Source organism: Terrapene carolina, unplaced genomic scaffold (genome assembly GCF_002925995.2).
Source record: "Terrapene carolina triunguis isolate 2854851 unplaced genomic scaffold, T_m_triunguis-2.0 Scaffold210, whole genome shotgun sequence".
Taxonomy (NCBI): domain Eukaryota; kingdom Metazoa; phylum Chordata; order Testudines; family Emydidae; genus Terrapene; species Terrapene triunguis.
The window spans coordinates 31,214,541-31,233,026 of NW_020664561.1; the positions used below are offsets into that span (position 1 = coordinate 31,214,541).

Consider the following 18,486-nt stretch of genomic DNA (forward strand, 5'->3'; position numbering starts at 1 on the left):
TACTCATGCTGAAAAGTATATACTTGTGCATGTAGTCCCTTTTTAAGTCAGTAGTGTAACTGATCCCTGTGCAAAGGGCTAGCACAAGGTGTGTGCACTATATAAGTCCCAGTTAAAACAGGGTTAAGTGGGCCTAAGCTATTACTATTCCAAGTTAATAAAAGGTTGCAGAAAGAGGTCCATAGTGAGGTCAGAACCAAACTGTTTTGCTCTCTTCACAAATCCTTCCTGAAAATAAAATAACTGGATGTATGCACATGTAAGGAGTGGTATTGCTGAGCTGGTGGGGATTGAATTGGAAGGAGTGCAAGTTGATGGGGAATGGGAAGTTCTAAAATGACAAGGGGTTGGGCTGGTGCACTGAGCATGGTGGCCTTTTAAGGCAGGCATGGCCTACCATGGCTGTTGCAGGGCCTCAGCCCCTTTAAGACATCAGGATTGTGGCAGTGTTGGTCTTCAGACAAGTTGTGTGACTAATCAGATGATGAAGCTGAGAACAAGGCCTGATAGGAGGAGAGGTATGTCTTATGGCTAAGACTGAAAAAGACCTGGAGCAAAAGAATTGCCTCAGATCTGCCAGTGAAGCAACAGCTGTAGCTGTTTATCCTCCCCTGGTAAGGATTTGGGAAAGAAGCATGATTAAGGTTATGACCAGCAAGTTGGTCAGAGACCACTTGGAACTACTCCAGATGTCTGCAGCTAGGAGGGGTGAAAAGACTATACACAGAAGGTGGTGGAAGGGCTGGAGAGAACCCCTACAGCCAAGGGTGAGGAAAACTGTTGTGGACCCTGATATGAGGGAAGAAGGACTACAAAGAAAACCTAATTAAAGGGAGGTGAAGCCTTTAAGGACAAGGTGGATGACAGGGAGCTTCCTGTTCAAGTACTCGAATAGAACCAGGACATTACTAAACAGACCCCAGAAAGGGACATCCTGTTTTGGAACTTTAGCCATGCAGTGTGTGAGTAGCCCAGATATATGACTGGGGAGGAAACTGAGGCATAGTGGTGTGCCTGAGGAGAGAGACTAGGTAATGTGATCTGCCCATATTTGGGCTGGCAAGGGAATGGAATCAGTCTGTAAATTGGTGGGGGAGGTAAGGTACAGCTATATTTGAAACTATGATCACTGGGGGGGGGGGGGGAATACAGTTATCTGGAGCCCCCACCCCCACTTATTCTGGGCATACGCTACTACTGTTTCCGCCAGACAGAGCAAAATAAGGGTATCCAACTCTATTTCACTTCTGCTGACCTACTGCTACTTGTGAAGAAAAATCTTTTCTGAATTAATGAAGTGTCGGTCTCTCAATGTTACCAGGAATAAACAAATTATGAATGCTTTCCCCATAGTCCAGCTAGTTCCACAGTCTTAACAATAGCAACCTCTAGTAAATATTACATCACCGGATAACTTCTTAGAGGCACCAGAAGAATGGGCTCAGAGTGCCTGAGGCTTAGCCCAATGCACTGGGAATTTGTTTTATAATGCAGTGTGAGGAAGCCAGCACTACGATACTGTACAGTAGTTCAGGTGTAATGAAGCTGTGAGGCCCACTTCTGCTCAGACTGACTCTAGCTTCCCAAGTTTTCTAGCCAGTTACCCGCCGGCGTTCATCGCTACAGCAGTTCCTATGGAAACACTATACCTGCGCCAAAGGCGAGGGGCTGTAACCACTGCCCTGTAGCTACTTCCATAGGAGGGAGCGGAGCCCAGCAGGGCTGGGACAGGGAGACGCCCTGGGCCCGAAGGCCGGGTCCCCTATCCTAGCCCCCGAGGCAGCGAGGCTATCCCTGCCTATGGAGAGCCCCCGAATTCTCCTCACAGACAGGACTGTGAGGAAACGAACTCAGCGGCGGGGTTGAAGGGGCGCCTGGGAAGAGCCTGCACCGGAGAAGGGCGATGTGCGGCCTGCCGCGGGGGCGCGTATCCGAGAGGCCGGGCTGAGCCGTGGCGCGTCCATCTGAAGACTTCAAAGGTGCCCGGGGAAGTTTTCACCCTTATTTCCCAGCCAGCCTTTCGCTGCCCCGCCGCACGCAGCTGGGGGCCGAGCCCAGCCCGCTCAACCACCCAACCGAGGAGCGCGTTCTGGAGGGGGCGGCCTCACAACCGTTCCCTGCCACTGGCTACGAACGCGGGAGGGCGCTCTTAATTGGTTGACCGCGCTGTCCATCAGACTGAGGGCTCCATCCAGTAGATGGCGCTGAGGAGACCCAGGCCCCACCAGACTCAGTAGCGGCAGGTGCCCGGTGTGAAGTCCCCCGAGGAGCGGTGACCGCTTGTAGCCGAGGCACTTCCACCCCGCAGCGCTGGAGCCCCAGCAGCTTCCCAGGCCGTCCTCGGCTCTGCTCTCCACGATGCTAGTGCAGAGCTTGGGGGCTCTCCGGCATCACCCTGCGAGGGGGCTGCCGGGGGCTGAAGGGGGCGGGACTGGCTGGGTGTAAGGCGGCTTCGAAGGGGCGGGGAGAGGAGTGAGCAGGTTGTAAGGAGTCTCCGAAGGGGCGGAGAAGAGGATCCGCTTGCAGGCTCTAAGGCAGCGGGCGGAGCAGCCCTGGGTGGGGGGGGGGGCTCTGAGGGAGGAGCGGAGGCGGGGTGGGGCACCGGTCTCTGCTCCCTCCCCCGGCGCTAGGTCCGGTGTAACAAAGCCTTGGTAACGGGGTTGCTAGCGCGCTGGTCGGTGCCTGGTAACCAGGCGCTGCCCCTTTAAGCGGCGGGGGTGTTGCCTTGCCGGAGGGCGGGGAAGATCCGAAGTCCCCTTCGGCGCCCGCCTGCTCTGTGCTGGAGCTGCCAGCTCCCCTTGTCCCCGTTCTCATTCACATGCGGGCGGTGGGAACGACGGCACTCTGGGCAGCGCGGCCGCAGGCAGGCGGCTCCTCTCGGTATGTCCTGGGGGCTCCCTGTCTGCTGAGCCCACGCAGGTCCCGCCGGAGTCGCCCCGGGGTCCCATGAGTTCAGAGCTGCCCCGCGCCTCGCCGCTCCGCGCCCTCTTTAAGATGGAGCCGGCTCCGTCCGCCTCCGAGTTGCTGGTGGGAGCTTCCGAGTTCCTGAAAGGTGAGGGACACAAGAAACCCGACTGCCCACGGCCCCGGGACCCTGCCTGGTTATCCTGGCGGCCATGGCCCCTTCCCCGGGACCCTGCCTGGTTATCCTGGCGGCCATGGCCCCTTCCCTGGGACCCTGCCTGGCTGCCCTCGCCCCTTCCCTCTCCTTCCTATCCCTGTAGTTCCGTGGTCCTCGCCGTTCTATCCCTATCCCCAGGGCTCACGGACCCAGCTCCCCTGGACTGGGGCTGGTCGTGTCTAAGCCGGTTCCTTCCTTCTCCGTTCCGGTGAGGAAACAGCCGGCACCTGTCGCCCCGGGCTCTGCGCTGGGTAAAAGCCACCCTGTAGCGATGCGATCCCGTCCCGCCCAGCCCTCTCCTGGGGGACAGCCGTGTGCGGCTAAGCGCGGCCAGCCCGACTTTCTCTTCTCCCTTCTACGCAGGAGAAATGTAGCGATGCCCCGCCCGCTCGGAGGCCGAGGATTAGAGGGCGGGCGGGCGGAGATCGCTTTTTTACCCCCTAACATTGAGCTGACCGTGCTGGCCTGGGGGGATAATAGGGACGGGTTGGGGGGGGGTGTTAGAGAAAGGGAACCACGACAACCGTATAGCCTTCGTCAGTTGCCTTCAACTTTGTTTCAGATCGATTATATTTTGCTACTTTACGGAATAAACCCAAAAGCACAGTAAATACCCACTATTTCTGTACTGATGAGGAGCTGGTCTATGAAAAGTAAGTGTCTTTTAGTTTCTCACTACCATTGTCCTGTAAGGCTCTTGTTAATTGCTTAACTATCTTGTTAATTGATGCATTTCAGTCCTCTGTAATGAATGGAGTGTAGTAAGAACCAACCATTCTCCCCTTAAAGAATAACAAGACTGCTGTGAAATTACTTAGTTGACCCAGGGGTGGGTGGGATGGACATGCTGCTCAGGACTTATTTATAAAGTGAGGCTCTCTTAAGAGTAATTAAATCTTATTAGATAAAGTCTTAAATAGAAGTCTGTGTAGGGGGAAGTCAGGTGAAATAACAGTGGCTTCTCTGTTTTGTTAGTAATTAACTCCTTATTTTCTATATGCAGAAAAATACAAAGTGATTATACTTTGGATTTTTTTTTTTTTTTTTTTTTTTTACAATTTAAAGATAGTGAAGCTTAGATGGGCTCTTACATCGACATCTAAAGCTTGAAATCTAGTCAGATTAGGAAAAAATAAGGGGTAGCTTTTACTGATAGTTTTGTAGGTTTAATAAATAAGGATGTTATATTTAAAAATGTTTTTCTTTCCTGTGGGATGAAAGACCAACACATGCAAGGGAAACTGACAATTCAGGGTCAGCAGTGAAATTGACTGTACACAAAGTGGTGTCATATGAACAAAATAAACAAGCTGAAAAATAGAGGTTAAAGAAAACTATTCATAGATGTTGGAAGCAAAAGCACTTTTAGATGTGTGTGTTTTCTTAAGTTGACTGTGGCCCTTCTCAATAACATTATTATTGCTCTGTTATCATGTTACCTATTTTATTTGTATGATCTGAACTCAAAGTAAAGGGAATTATGCTTATAACTTCATGCAACAAAGTGAGGCTATGCCTCAGACTATAGGATACAAAATATTATTTAAAAAACTCAAGAGAACCAGATTATATCTTGAAATGGGTATGCTCTGTTTGTAGCTTAGTTATTATAGAATGGGCATTCAGAGTTATGGCAGTAGTACACAAATGTGGCATCATGATACTAGGGCCAAGGGGAGAGGCATGAAGAATAGGGACCTGAAACTTAAGGAGAATAAGTTTAAACTTCATGTGCTCATTTGCTCTCAATCTAGTTATTTGGGGCATTCAGTACACAAATATATTTAGCAAAATTTAACTGTCTGACCCTAAAGAGTTTGGTTTTATCCTTTTTACATGCAAAGGTTCACTTAATACAGTGCAGCCATATAAAGATGTAATATGTATAAATTACTCTGTTGGGGGAAGTGAGAGAGAGTTGTTTATCTGCTGCTATGGCTCTGATGGAGTATTTTTGTTTGCATTCGGCGTATCACCCTCAGTGAAACTGTTTTGGGTTACTGACAGCCTGATGAATCTGTATTTTCTGCTCGGTTAAAAATAATTCTTGCTGCTTTTTTACCTGTTTGCAGATTGGTTGCTTTTGTGGGTGTGATTCTGTGTCAAGAGGGACAAACGTGATGATAAAAAATTTCATATTCAGGCAGGTTTAACCTTGCTGAGGCTCTGAGGATTCTTGAAGAACTTCATACCGTGATTGAGACTTAGTGCACGTCTACACTTAAAACGCTGCAGCGACACAGCTGTAGCCACTGTAGTACTTCAGTGAAGATGCTGCTACACCAATGGGAGAGCTTTTCTCATCAGTGTAGTTAATCCACCTCTGTGAGAGGCAGTAGCTATATTGATGGGAGAAGCCCCTCCCATTGACATAAGACTGTCTACACTGGAGTTAGGTTGGTATAACTGCATCCTTCAGGGATGGATTTTTCACACCCCTGAGCAACATAGTTATACCGATGTATGATTATAGTGTAGACTGGGGTAGGCAACCGATGGCACGCGTGCCAAAGGCGGCATGCAAGCTGATTTTTCAGTGGCACTCACACTGCCTGGGTCCTGGCCACCGATCCGGGGGGCTCTGCATTTTAATTTAATTTTAAATGAAGCTTCTTAAACATTTTTAAAACCTTATTTACTTTATATACAACAATAGTTTAGTTATATATTATAGACTTATAGAAAGAGACCTTCTAAAAACATTAAAATGTATTACTGGCACGCAAAACCTTAAATTAGAGTGAATAAATGAAGACTTGGCACACCACTTCTGAAAGGTTGCCGACCCCTGGTGTAGACCCTGTCCTAAGATACATGCCATGGCTGACTAAATTATGCAGCAGGGTTCTGGGTCTGTTACTGGTGCTGTCCTATCTTAAACAAAAAACGGTTAGGCCGCGATTCAAGAAGTCTGCTCTTGACAAAATCTTGCTAATTGTTGAGCTGTCTATGGCTTGAATTAACAGCTTGTTCAGTGCTTGCAGTACTCAATCTCCAGATTTCTTTTTCTTCAATTTTGGTTTAAGCCTAGATATGATGCAGAAATTGTACTGGTCTCGTTATCCATTCTCCTTATGGTTATTGACCTGGATCAAGTGTTCATGCTAATCCTTATTTCTGTCAGGTGTCTCTGATATCGCTGATGACAAGATAATTGTGATGTGTGTGCAGTGTATGACCGGGCTAGATGAAATTGCATGTGAATGGCTGTATTCTGAGAGGATACAAAGGATGATATTGAGCATTATGGTGCTCTCATCACCCTTATAGTTAAATATATGTAAATCAGCTGGGCAGATACTGTTTTGGGCTTCCGTGTTAATCATACACAGATAACATTAAGCTGTTTTTTTTATTGCCTTTGGATGGGACAGTATGTATCTGGATTAGGGCAAAGTGGCTGAAAAAACCTGGCAAGACAGAGGTAATGGTTTTTAGAGTAGGGGAAACATCTGGCAGTAATAGTGAGATTGGTGTCCCTTCTGAAGAGAAGATTTGCCCTCTTGTTAGAAGGGTTGGCAGCTGGGAGATACCCAGCTAATTTTAGTAAAGTATCTAAGGGTAACACTACTTTACTAAAGTAGCAGCTAAAGCACTCTAGGCTGTACTTATTTGGTGAAAAAGCCTGTGACATCTTGTGGATATGGATCTTGCTACGGTTGTCTTTGTCCATATTCAATCACTGCAATATGGTCTGCTTGAGGAGACCAGAAAACCACTTGGAAGTTTCACCTCATGCACAATGCACTGGCCAGATTATTTACACTAGGTCTATGTTAGAAGCTTTTGCTCATACAGCAGTCTTGGTTGTGTGACTTTTTTCCCCCAGCAAAAGTCCTAAGGTAGATGAAGTTATATTGGCATAAAAGTGCTTTTGCTGGTATAATGTATTTCAACCACTGAACCAGTGTAAGCTATACTGGAAAAAGCATTCTTTTGCTGGTGTAAGGGTTTAAGACTACCAGATTTCTTCTATAGTTATACCAACAAACCTTTTCAAACATAGACTAGACCTTGGTAGCATTTCTTGAGCTCGCACATGATACCTGTGTTTCATGATCTTCATTAGCTTCCAGTTTAACTTTTGGATATAATTCAAAGGTCTGGGTTTATTTCTCCTAAGACACTTTTTATGTCTTGGGACTTAGCTACCTCAAACTGCCTCTTTTCCCCTGTTGCGCCCCACAATTGAGATTCCCCAGGTTAGGTGCTTCATATCTAAATGTCTGGGCTGGTGACAAGATGTTAACTTCTGTGGTTTTGTATCGGTTTAATGGTGAGCAGAATTTGACCCAACATTTAAAAATATAAATTGACTTCCTTTATATGCAAGATGACTTTGATTGGACATTTTTAATTCTAAACACTCTTCTGAAGAAAAAACTATAAAGCTTTGGTGCATACAGATTTTGAACTTGCTACTTAAAAATAATTGAATCCAACACTTCACTCATTATTGTTACGGTCAGGAAGATTTATCTGTATTTTACTTCCTCACTGGAGGGACACCTTACTTCCAATATACAGTATCCAGGAAACATGTACAGAAATTCAAGAGGGGGTGAAAAAACTAATTGGAAAAACTCTAAAGTCCAAATAGTGTATCCCTTCCTTCCTATCAGTAGTTACATGCCTGAAATGTCCTGATAATCTGCCTACCTTTTGCATCAAAGTGAGGAAGGGTTGTAAAATTGCCCTTGAATTTTAGGGCATGTATCTAAAGACCTTTTGTTTCTTTGTGCACAGAATGACGATTTAAAAAACAAAACAAAAAAAAACACTTTTTTTTCCAGGAAAGGGGTTAACTAGGTATTTATAAACTAGGTGACAATTATCAGCTGGCATACAGATTTTAAGTAATCTTGTGCAGCAATATATACCTCCCTTCAACTGGCTAATGCCAAAATTTGCCTTAACATTTGTTACCCGTCACATAAATTTTATACTGTATATGGGATATTGATGGCTTCAAAAGTACTTTTTCCCCTATGAAACTTGGGTCATCCAGAGGGAAGCATATGGTGGCCTAGCAACAGGACACACCACATGTTTTATTCATGTATTTCTCTGAACGTAGCAGGTTGTAGCAAAACTGGGAATAGAATATGTCTCCTGAATGCTGGTTGGGTGTCATATCAGCTAGAGACCATCTGCCTTCTAATAATGCTTCTTCTGTCTGTTTAGACTGTAAGCTGTCTGTAGCAATAACTGACTTACTACATGTTTGTACAGTGCCTACCACAATGACACCCCAATCTCAGTTGGGACCTCTAGGTCTTACTGTAATTTAAATAATTTTGTAACTACATATTTTTTGTCACATAACAGTGTAATCACATCAATTTCAATTATTTTGGTAATTTATTTTAAAATACCTGTCAGCAACTATGTCTGTAACAACACAGACAACAGAAAAGATCCAGGAAATGTTTTTTGACAAATAGATTCATTACTAGGTATATTAATATAGAACTCCAAGTAATAATTCATTTAAACTACAATACAGAAACATATTTCCTGCACCCCTTCAGAAGCAGTACAAAGGCCTGGGGGAGTCAGGGGTAATGGAGGAGCTGAGGGAGAGGGAAGTAATTACTGGGAAGGAGCCTGGGTGTGAACTTGAAGGATTGTGTGGGTGGGAGAAGTATGGAACAGGGTTTTTTTGGGTGGGGTGGGATTGTTAGGAAGCCTCCACCATGCAGATTCCGGCTGACCTGAGTCCCTCTCATTCAGTCAGGTACATCTGTCCCTTTTCCCATGTGTCCCTGCACCCCCTCTCCTATTCAGACCCTGCCCCAAGCTGTCCCCCTGCACTTGCCCTTCTGAACCCCAGTCTGTGACACCTCCCCACCCAGGAGCCCCATGTGCCCCATGCTGCCTGTTTGCCAATATCCTGTGCATCTCGGCCTGGCCCCACGGGCAGGGCACTGTGAGGAAGGCAGATTCTCTCTCTTCTCTATCCACAACTGGTGCCACTCCCAGAGCCCCTGCTCTCTGTTCTGACACCACAGCAGCCCCTGGTGGGTGAAAGGAGTAACTGCAGCACCTTTCTGGCATAATGTATTTTCTGTGGGGGAGGGGAATTCTGCGCAGCACGGGAATTCTGCACATGCGCAGTGGTGCAGAATTTCACCAGGAGTAAAAATTGTTTGCATCATTCAGAATGCCTTGCTACAAAGGCCCTTTTTGTTTAAAATTGTTAGCATTTGAAATCAACTGAGGCTTATTGCAAAAGGGGAGAGGATCTTTGAGGTATCGATCCAGGACCCAAACTGTTTATGGGATTTTATAGGTATAAAATGAATGTCCCGAACCACTGTGGGATATGTGAGTAATCATACATTGATAATTTCACCAGTTGCATCCTCCTAGTAACTGGTAAGACACTCTCGTATACAGAAGAAAATACAGCCTGCCTTTTATGGTGGTACCACTATACGAACCCAGAACTCGTAAGGTGTGTTCAACAGGGTTGTAGAAACTCTGAGCTCTTTCTCTGAGGCCCGTCAATGTGCATTCATTGAAGCAGTATATATTTCCTAACTAGTAACTCCAGACACTTAGGCAGAAGATTGTCAGCCTAATAGTTATCAGAAACACATCCTTTGATCAATCCCAGTATTTAAGATCTGTCCCCTACCACAGCTCTTTGTTCTTCAAAATGTACCCTTGAAGAGTGTGGCAAAAAAAATATTTGCTGTTAGACATTCCATTTATAAATAGGGATGGGGCCCCAAAATTCCTATGTGGGTTTTGAGGTGTTTAGTCTCCAGTACTGGTCACTCCTATCATTAAGGATAACAACTCTTATATACTGTAGCTATTTTTCATAGTCCAAAGTAGATGCAAAGCATGACTGAATTATGATGAAAATTAAAGTTGGGAATGAAACTGAGTCAGAAGTGCATGCTCAGTACTCTTGCTCATACGTTCAAATCAAATGTTTCAATACTTTATCAAATGAAATGCTTTTAAAAGCTATTTAAGCCCATCTCAAATGATAACTATCTTGAATTTCACTACTGTAATGACAACTGTTCTGGTTAAATATGTTATGTGTTAACTTGAGAACCTATCATGCCATGGTGTAAAAATGAGAGCTTGTATTAAAACCACTTCCTTTCTCTTGCCAACCTTATATATCATCAAATGAAAGGGAAAAAAGCTGAATGGAATTATCCAGTTGTGACTACATTAGGTAAAATTGGTTCTGATCTAGTGAATATTATGAGTGAAACTTTCTGGTCTTAAGATGACGGGGGTCTCTCTTCAAGAGGTACATGCTTTCATCTGTAAAAGGTATACCATTTTTGATGCCTTCAAGGATGTAGAGCTGTTGAGAAATAACCCAGCTCACAGATGATCATTTGGCACACAGACATGACCTGTTTTGGATAGACCTAATAGTTAATGAGTCAGGCCCTGGTAAATAGCTTTCTTCAAGAAGAATAGTGGCTCTTGTTCTTTGTTTTTCAGCCAACAGATCTGGGTTGGGCATCCTACACTTGACTGATTAACGTACAATAGGCTTTGACTTATTATATCAACAAACTAGAGAGCTTGCTGGACATGTTTCAATTTTGGGTACTTTTATCAAAAAAATTTATTTCAGTACTGCTGTAATGAGGCATAAGGATCCTTCAGTCTTCTGAAATTATAGAGCCTTTAATCAACCATTTATTCTGGTTGGTAATTATATTTATTATCAAGACATCACAGATACTATGCCACCAGAGACACTTTGTGAACAGCCGCAGAAGTAATTGTATGTGACAGTGGAACATTTTGTACAGCATATACTTCATATCAGCAAGACAATCTAGGTTAACTTACTCAAACTGTGATATATTGCTGTGGATCAAGCAAGTTTAATTCAGAGAATATATATCCCTTGTTCTTGAGGTTAGGAAGTAGTAAAGTCAGTATCTTGAATGCTTACTGTGTAATAAAGTTAAATTAGTACTGTCTAGAGCTGTATTGGTATGAAATGTCTTCTTCACTGCCTTCATACTTTCAAAGAAGCAATGGTAAATTTTCACTTACTTCACAAAGTTAAAGGTCTCTTTACTTAACTGTGGTGACCCAATAATTGTGGGTGTGCAGAAAGCCCTGAATGCTCCCTGATTCAGTGGCTGTAGGACCAATAATGAAAATTTAGACTACCTTTGTCATACCACACAAGAGCTACCACTTCCCACATAAAACAGTGAGTTTTGTTCATTTCAACAGCATGTGATCATGTTAAATTGAACATCAGTTGACCAATCTTGTCAGGCAATAGAATACAAGAAAAGCCATTTTAGAAGGCTAACATGGAGTACAAGCAAGAGACTATAAATCATGTGTATGAGAATACTTTGTGGCAAAATTCCAGTTTCTTCAAATACTGGTCCAACCAACACATGCAGTAATCATATACCATTATTAAAAATTGAAGTGTACCATTTGCCCCTCCCCTCTCACTTATAAAAATGAACTGCAACACATTTAAGGTGCAGAATTAGCCCATAAAGGGGAACCTCAGATTGAGTGTGGAAGTTCTAGGTAGCTGTTCTCTTCTAAATCATACTTCTAATTTTTAGATTCTAGCCAGATTTCTACTGGGGTGGGGGAGAAAGATTAGTGTCAGTAGACTCCCCCCCCCCCCCCCCCCGCCGCCCTCCTTCTTGGAAACCAGTGGGATGCAAAAAAAACCAAAAACCCTCCCCTCAAAACATTTGTGCTGAACTTTGACCTAATTAACAATTCTCTGCCCTTGTACTGTGCCTCTCCTCAACATCTCAAAGGGGCATCTGTGCATATCTGTTTCGCTCACTAAAGGATAAACAAATCACCAAAAACTGCACTGCAAATTAGTACCAATCAAAAATAGAACTCTTATCTTCTGATTCCCAGGCTCCAGCTTTCACCACTGTACACCATGCTGCCTTCCTGCTTAGACTTACTGAGGAACTTAGACTTCCTCAAGGTGTTTTTTTCCAAAGAGAAGGGGTTTCCAGCATGCTCTGAAAATCTGATTTTAGTCTGTTTTTTTTTTTTTTTTTTTTTTAAAAAAAGCTTGTTCTATAACTAAACCTTCTTGACTGAGAACTTTATATCCTGCTCATAAGCTTTGTCCTGGTTTCTGAGGTACCTTATCTCAGGAATGCTTCTCTATTAATTGTTCGTTAATGGAAGTTCAGTCACTGATGCAGCTAGGTCATGACTCATTGATGGTTTTGAAGATCAGGACTGAAGTCCTGAAGAGGAGTGGAAACTTGCTGAGGGAGTGAAGCACCGAGTGATATCCTTGTGGTAGCCTGTTCTATTTATGTAGGCCGGAGTCTTTGAGTTGCATTCCCATTCGCTCCTAAGTATAGTGACCTACACTAATCCAGCATGGAGACGGAGAGCACAGGGATCGCTGTGGCCAGATTCTTGTATGGAAGGAAGGGTCATAGTTTTCTAGCAAATTGAAGGTGGAAGAAGATTGTTATATATAAAATTTATTTTACAAATACTAGTTGGTCACTTAGAATTAGTGATGAATTGAGAGCAGGACACCTTTGCTTTGAACCACTCTGATAGTCGGACAGGAGGAAGCTTTCAGTGGGAAGGAGAATAAAGACCCTGCTAATTCTCTCAAGCATTTCTACTTTCTGACTCATCTCTGTGATTTTGTTTGAGTTTACATATCTGGACATCAGAATTGCTGACACAAGCCACCGAGAAGCAAATCCTTTAACTTGGGTATTCCCACTAATCAACAATAACCCTGCCTTTCATGAGAGGTAATAAAGTTAGCTCATGATTCTAGTGCATATCCTCCAGAGGACAGTGAAGAGCTGGATTGCTCTGGGCTAGTAATAAGCTATGGCACAACATTGAATCAAGAATTCAGGAGATCCAGTAGCTTCAGCCCCCCTTGAACATCACAGCAGTGTTAGGATTTGTCCTGGGACATACTCTTGTTTTTGGACATCTTGAAATCTTGGGTCACAGATGTCTGGGCTTGTGTGAAACATGTTTGGATTCAGTCACCACAAGTCTGACGTGGTAATATTATTTCCGCACCCACTGTACTATCAGCATATCATGTAGAAAAGATGCTTAGACTAGTCTGCCAAACAAGAATAAAATTGTGCCCTCCTTCCTTCAGATGAGCTACAATTATTGTCATTGGATTCACGAGAACTTGGGAAGCTGAATGGCAGGGCACAATAATTTTACAGACTAATATTCACATAAATACCTAGTCCATCCTTCTCTCAGAACAGGAGTGTGTTAGATACCAGATTGTTTAACAAAGTCTGTGGGTGTCTTTTTGAAGGTTAATGTGTCTGCATCCAGGCTGAACTGAGGACTTGTAAGGAATAAAATTGGCATCCCAAGGCATCCATGGATTTTAGAAAGTGCTTGTTCAATACATTATAATTTGATTATTCTATTTTTACACTTGTAGAAAATGATTTTAGAGTTCGAGAGAATGCCAGATTCATAACACTAAAGACTCAAGTCCTCTGTTAAAATACCACATAACTACAGCTTGTGGAAATCCCCCTGCTCCCAGTGATTTTAAAATGTGCCTCAGTTCTGACTTGGAAGGACCATGTCAAGAAGCCAAAGAATGAATTCTCTAAGCTTTAACTTTTTGGCCTGCCTGCTGAGGCAGCTTCCATAAGGTGCCATAAATAGGGGTGAAGTTGTTGTTGATGGTCTTTTGATTTGGAGACCATTAGCTCATTTCACAAAGGCTACCAGATAATACATATTTTGTCACTGCCAACCTAAGATGATTCAAACCAGTGATTTTACGCTCTTAATCTCATTACCATTTCCCCTAGGTCAGGGGTTCTCCAAATTTATTAATAGTATGGCCCTTCTCTTAATACAGACGGTCTTTTGGACTATCTCTCCTGCACTTATAATATAAAATCACTGTAGAAAGTACGGCATACTTACATAGCAAAGCAAGCCTGGTCATATACTTTCAACCGATTTTTTTTTTATTTATTTATTTATTTTTTCAGTTGGAAAATTGGGGTTTTGACCAAACAAATTTTCTTGGAAGAACTGAATGCCTCAAATTCAAAATATTCATATATGGATATGCCACCACTGCTGCTTGGGCATTCTAGGGGTATGTCTAAATTGGAAACTTCAAAGCGCTGCCACAGGAACGCTCCCACGGCAGCACTTTGAAGTGTGAGTGTGGTCGCACGCGAGCGCTGGGAGACAGCGCTCCTGGTAATCCACCTCCATGAGGGAAGCCTGTCTACACTAGTGCTTTAAAGCGCTCAGACTTGCTGTGCTCAGGGGGGGTGATTTTTTTCACCCCCCGGAGCCAGCAATTTAGAGCATTATAAAATGTAAGCGTAGACAAGTCCTAGTTCAGTTGCCACAAGTCACTGATCTCAATGGCCAGGCTTCTCAGCTGGACTATGGCTATGTCTACACTAGAGAACCTAGAGCGGTGCAGCTGTACCTGTGCAGCTGTAAGATCTCTCGTGTAGCTAAACAGGAGAGAGCTCTCCTGTCAACATAGTGCTGTGCACACTATCACCTATGCCAGTGTAACTATGTTGCTCAGGGGGGAGGTGTACAATATTCACACCCCTGAGTGACATAAGTTTTGCCAACATAAGTGGTAATGTGGACATAGCCTACATCTCTCCTGATGTAGCATTTCCTCTCATCAAGAGGGAGACTATGGTACATCATGGGAGGTTAGTCTATAGAAGAGAATGGACATATTAGGCACCTATGCTACAGCTTTCATGAGGAACCATGGTGACATTTCCAAATAAAAATTTTCTGACATTGTCAACTTTTTTCTTTGTTACTGAAGATTCAAAATTTCTATGTGATGGAAAATCCCTGTTTTCCTAACAAAACTATGAAAAAGTAATAGACAATTTTTTAATGTATTAAATGCTCTAAGTATGTTAATGACATTGGCCACTTTTGTTCTTCTGCCCCTTGCATCCTGTTCCTCTTTCTCTCTCTCTCTCCATATGTTTTTCTAATGCCTGGTTCTTCTACCCCTTCCTCCCCCTGACCCCTCCCCCATCTCTCTTGGTAAGTGGTTGGGTTCTTGTATCAGAGGCAGGTAGGAAACGCCTTTGCTCCCAGATGTTTTTACAAAGAGGCACCTAGGTCCAGTTTGTAATGAGAAAATGACACCTGTAGAAGTGGCTGGAAATAAGGAGAGCTAACACTGATTGGTCAGTTTTCTAGGGGCCACCAGCAACTAGTATGTAGACCACAGTTTGGGAGTCATTGTCCTAAAGCATGAAGTCCCTAAGCACTTGTTTGTCATGAACTTCACTAAGGAATATCCTAGGTGGTTGGGTTTTTTGGGGGAGGGAGGAAAGGGGGTTGAGGAGAGTTTTTCCCTGTCCCTGAGACACCTCCCCCACCCCTTTTCGGATTAGGAATAAAGAAACTTCCATATGTTAGTAAGGGGGAACTTTTTAAACAAAAGAAGCAAAAATGTCAAATGAAGGAACAAAGTCTCAAAAGAACCTTTGCAAAAAAGATGACCAGTGACCCTTTTATACCCCCCAATTTTTTAAAAAGCAGGGCAACATATACACCAATTTAGTGTCATTGTACTAGACTCTTCTCCCTTCTTCTTTCCCTTCCCCCTGCATCGCTGTGGGAAAGCCAACTTTAAACCCATCTCTTCTTTCTGTCCTCTCTCAGAATGTTGTCAGCAGAGGAATATGTTGAAATTAATAATCAATGGAATGGCACGTTTCTCCCCCTTCTAGAGAAGAGATAGAGCTCCCATCAGCACATAGATAAGCAAGGAGGCCAGAATTAAGGTTGCCCAGGCAACTGTAAATTTGACACTTCCTAAATTTCAAGTACATGACTTTGCAACCTAAATAATGTTCTTGTAACGTAGCATAGGGTTTTCATGAATATAATTTCCTACGGGTTGTTTTTTTAAGCTAAAAGAGAAATTATACTTGTAACTGTTACAACCTCCCACCATGAGTGGTGTTTACATCCTTAATCTCCAGCACTGCAGGACAGTGAGTGCCACTTGAACTACAGCACTAACTACAATAGCTGATAGTAGGAAGGATGTTTTCCCTGAGGGAGGTTGGAATGGGTTACTGGGGCCATGTGCTGGGTCTGGGAGGTGGTGGAGGGGAGGCTCATCTGGCCTGGATATATCTTCTCTCTTCCCAGCTCAGGAGCTGGGGGAGCTCCTGTTTCCTATGGTGTGCAGCCAGAGTGAGGGAGGGCCTTTTAAAAACGAGGAGTACTTGTGGCACCTTATAGACTAACACATTTATTTGGACATAAGCTTTTGTGGGCTAAAACCCACTTCGTCAGATGCATGGAGTGGAAAATACAGTAGGAAGATATATATAGCAGTACATGGAAAAGATGGGAGTTGCCTTACCCAGTGGGAGGTTGAGACAAATCAGTTAAAGTGGGCTATTATCAACAGGATGAAAAATCACTTTGTGTCATGTTCTGGGTCTGAAAGGGTAGTCAGATAGTCTTTCCCGGCTCTTCTGTGACCCTGCACTGCTATTTTGGCAGTTCCTGGTGTGGTGTCCGCAGCAGTTGCTCCTTAAGTGGCAGCATGGGCCCAGTCTTAGAATGTTTTTGTATTCTGTTGTTGTTTTGACAGACTGCCATAATTTCCTGAGGAATGAAGGTGAGGGAAGGGAAGTAGCTGTTTTCAACAGTGAATATCTCAGTAAAAACTGAACAGAATTTTATGGGACAAAGAGGATTTCTCTGAGAGCTTGTGTGCTGCAAACAATGGAGGTCTTGGGACTTCTCAAAATGAAGTTTTGAGAATATTTTATAATAGAAAGTGTTAGGCAACTGAAATATAGAGGCCCCCAATAATGGATAAAAGATGATTTTAGTTGCCCAATACAGTATATACTGAAGAGACAAAATGGGTGAGGTAATATCTTTTATGGGAGCAACTTCTGTTGGTGAAAGAGACAATCTTTAAAGCTTACACAGAGCTCTTCTTTTGCTCTGTGTAAGCTTGAAAACTTCTCCTCTCACCAACAGACGTTGGTCAAATATTGCTTCACACACCTTGTTCTCTAATATCCTGAGACTGACATGGCTACAACAGCACTGAAAACTTTTTTGCCATGATTACACTGGATCCCAAGTGGAACATAGCAAAATTACTAACTGGCTTGCAGTTTAAAGAGCTGGAAGCAGATGTTCATTGAAATAGTTTAGTTCTTCTCTAAATGTATTTTTTCATCTCTTTCCTCACTCCACAGTTTCTATGCAGATTTTGGACCTTTAAACTTGGCGATGTTATACAGATACTGCTGCAAACTAAATAAGAAGCTAAAGGTAAAGTTTTAACCCTTTATATTTAGATTTCTGTGCCAAATATTCAAACTGTATTGTTTTTAACAAATTGCAGTACATAGCATTGCTGTACAAGTGTCATTTACATGTGTGGATTGCCACGGGCAGGCAGGGGCGAAAGAAAATGCAGGCCTGTTATTTACCAGGCTGCACGTGGCAATAGACTATATTGGTAAGGGATGCAAGGAGAGTATGGGTCGCGATGCAAACTGCAGACACACACACACACACACACACACACACACACACACACAACTAAAATTAATCAATTTAAAGTTTTATTGGGGATAATTACAAGGGGTAAGGGAGCAGCGTTTGATTAGCTAATAGAGTTAATGAAACTTAAAACACACAATGACTAAAATATCTACTAACAATATTTATAAACAAAGATGCAGCAATTAGTAATAACTGATACTTACAAATACAAACCAACGCATAACGACCGGCAAACGTAGAAACTCTGTTTGAAACACGTGAGCTGAGAGAGAGGCTTCGAGGTGATCAGGCTCGGTTACGGGTGTACACAGGATACACAGGATTCGTTTTTCTTTCTCCTCTCCCTGCCTGCACATGGCAGGCAGCCCATAAAGTACCAACTATGACATCATAGAAGTGTCATAGGGGACGGGGCCCAAAACCTGTTTGTGTTCGTTTCTGATTGGCACAAGCAAAGTTTACACCAAGTAGGGGAGCAGGTGCCTCAAAGTCTGGCTTTGCCCCCAAAAGGTGAGGAAATGCATATTGCTTTAGAATGCGTGCAACACTGAATGACAAAAGAAGAGGCCAGGGCAATACCGGTATGGGCAAGTTTTACAGGATGCAGACAGGAACTCATCTCAACAACATGGTTAACCTTGAGCTTTAGACACAGAAGTTGTGCTGTCTTGCCATGAATGTACTCCCCATGAAGAACTGAAAATTGAGCCTTTTTGTTCAGCAATTGAACCACAAAGGACATGTACACCTCTTTCTCGTCAAGGTGAAATGTAATATAAGCCAAAGGAAGTTAGTGGAAT

The 18,486-nt window shown here is 43.5% G+C and overlaps 1 protein-coding gene across 1 annotated transcript in view; it reads left to right on the forward strand.

Moving 5' to 3' along the window:
- Nucleotides 1-2,842: 2,842 nt before the first annotated feature.
- The window catches only part of LOC113407308 (dual specificity protein phosphatase CDC14A-like), a 118,452-nt gene continuing 102,808 nt past the window's right edge, over nucleotides 2,843-18,486 (forward strand). Inside the window, exons 1-3 of the mRNA XM_026655659.2 lie at nucleotides 2,843-3,052; nucleotides 3,684-3,774; nucleotides 17,374-17,449. Of these exons, the coding sequence (XP_026511444.2) occupies nucleotides 2,947-3,052; nucleotides 3,684-3,774; nucleotides 17,374-17,449 (273 nt within the window). The 5' untranslated portion in view covers nucleotides 2,843-2,946. The remainder of the gene's footprint in view (nucleotides 3,053-3,683; nucleotides 3,775-17,373; nucleotides 17,450-18,486) is intronic.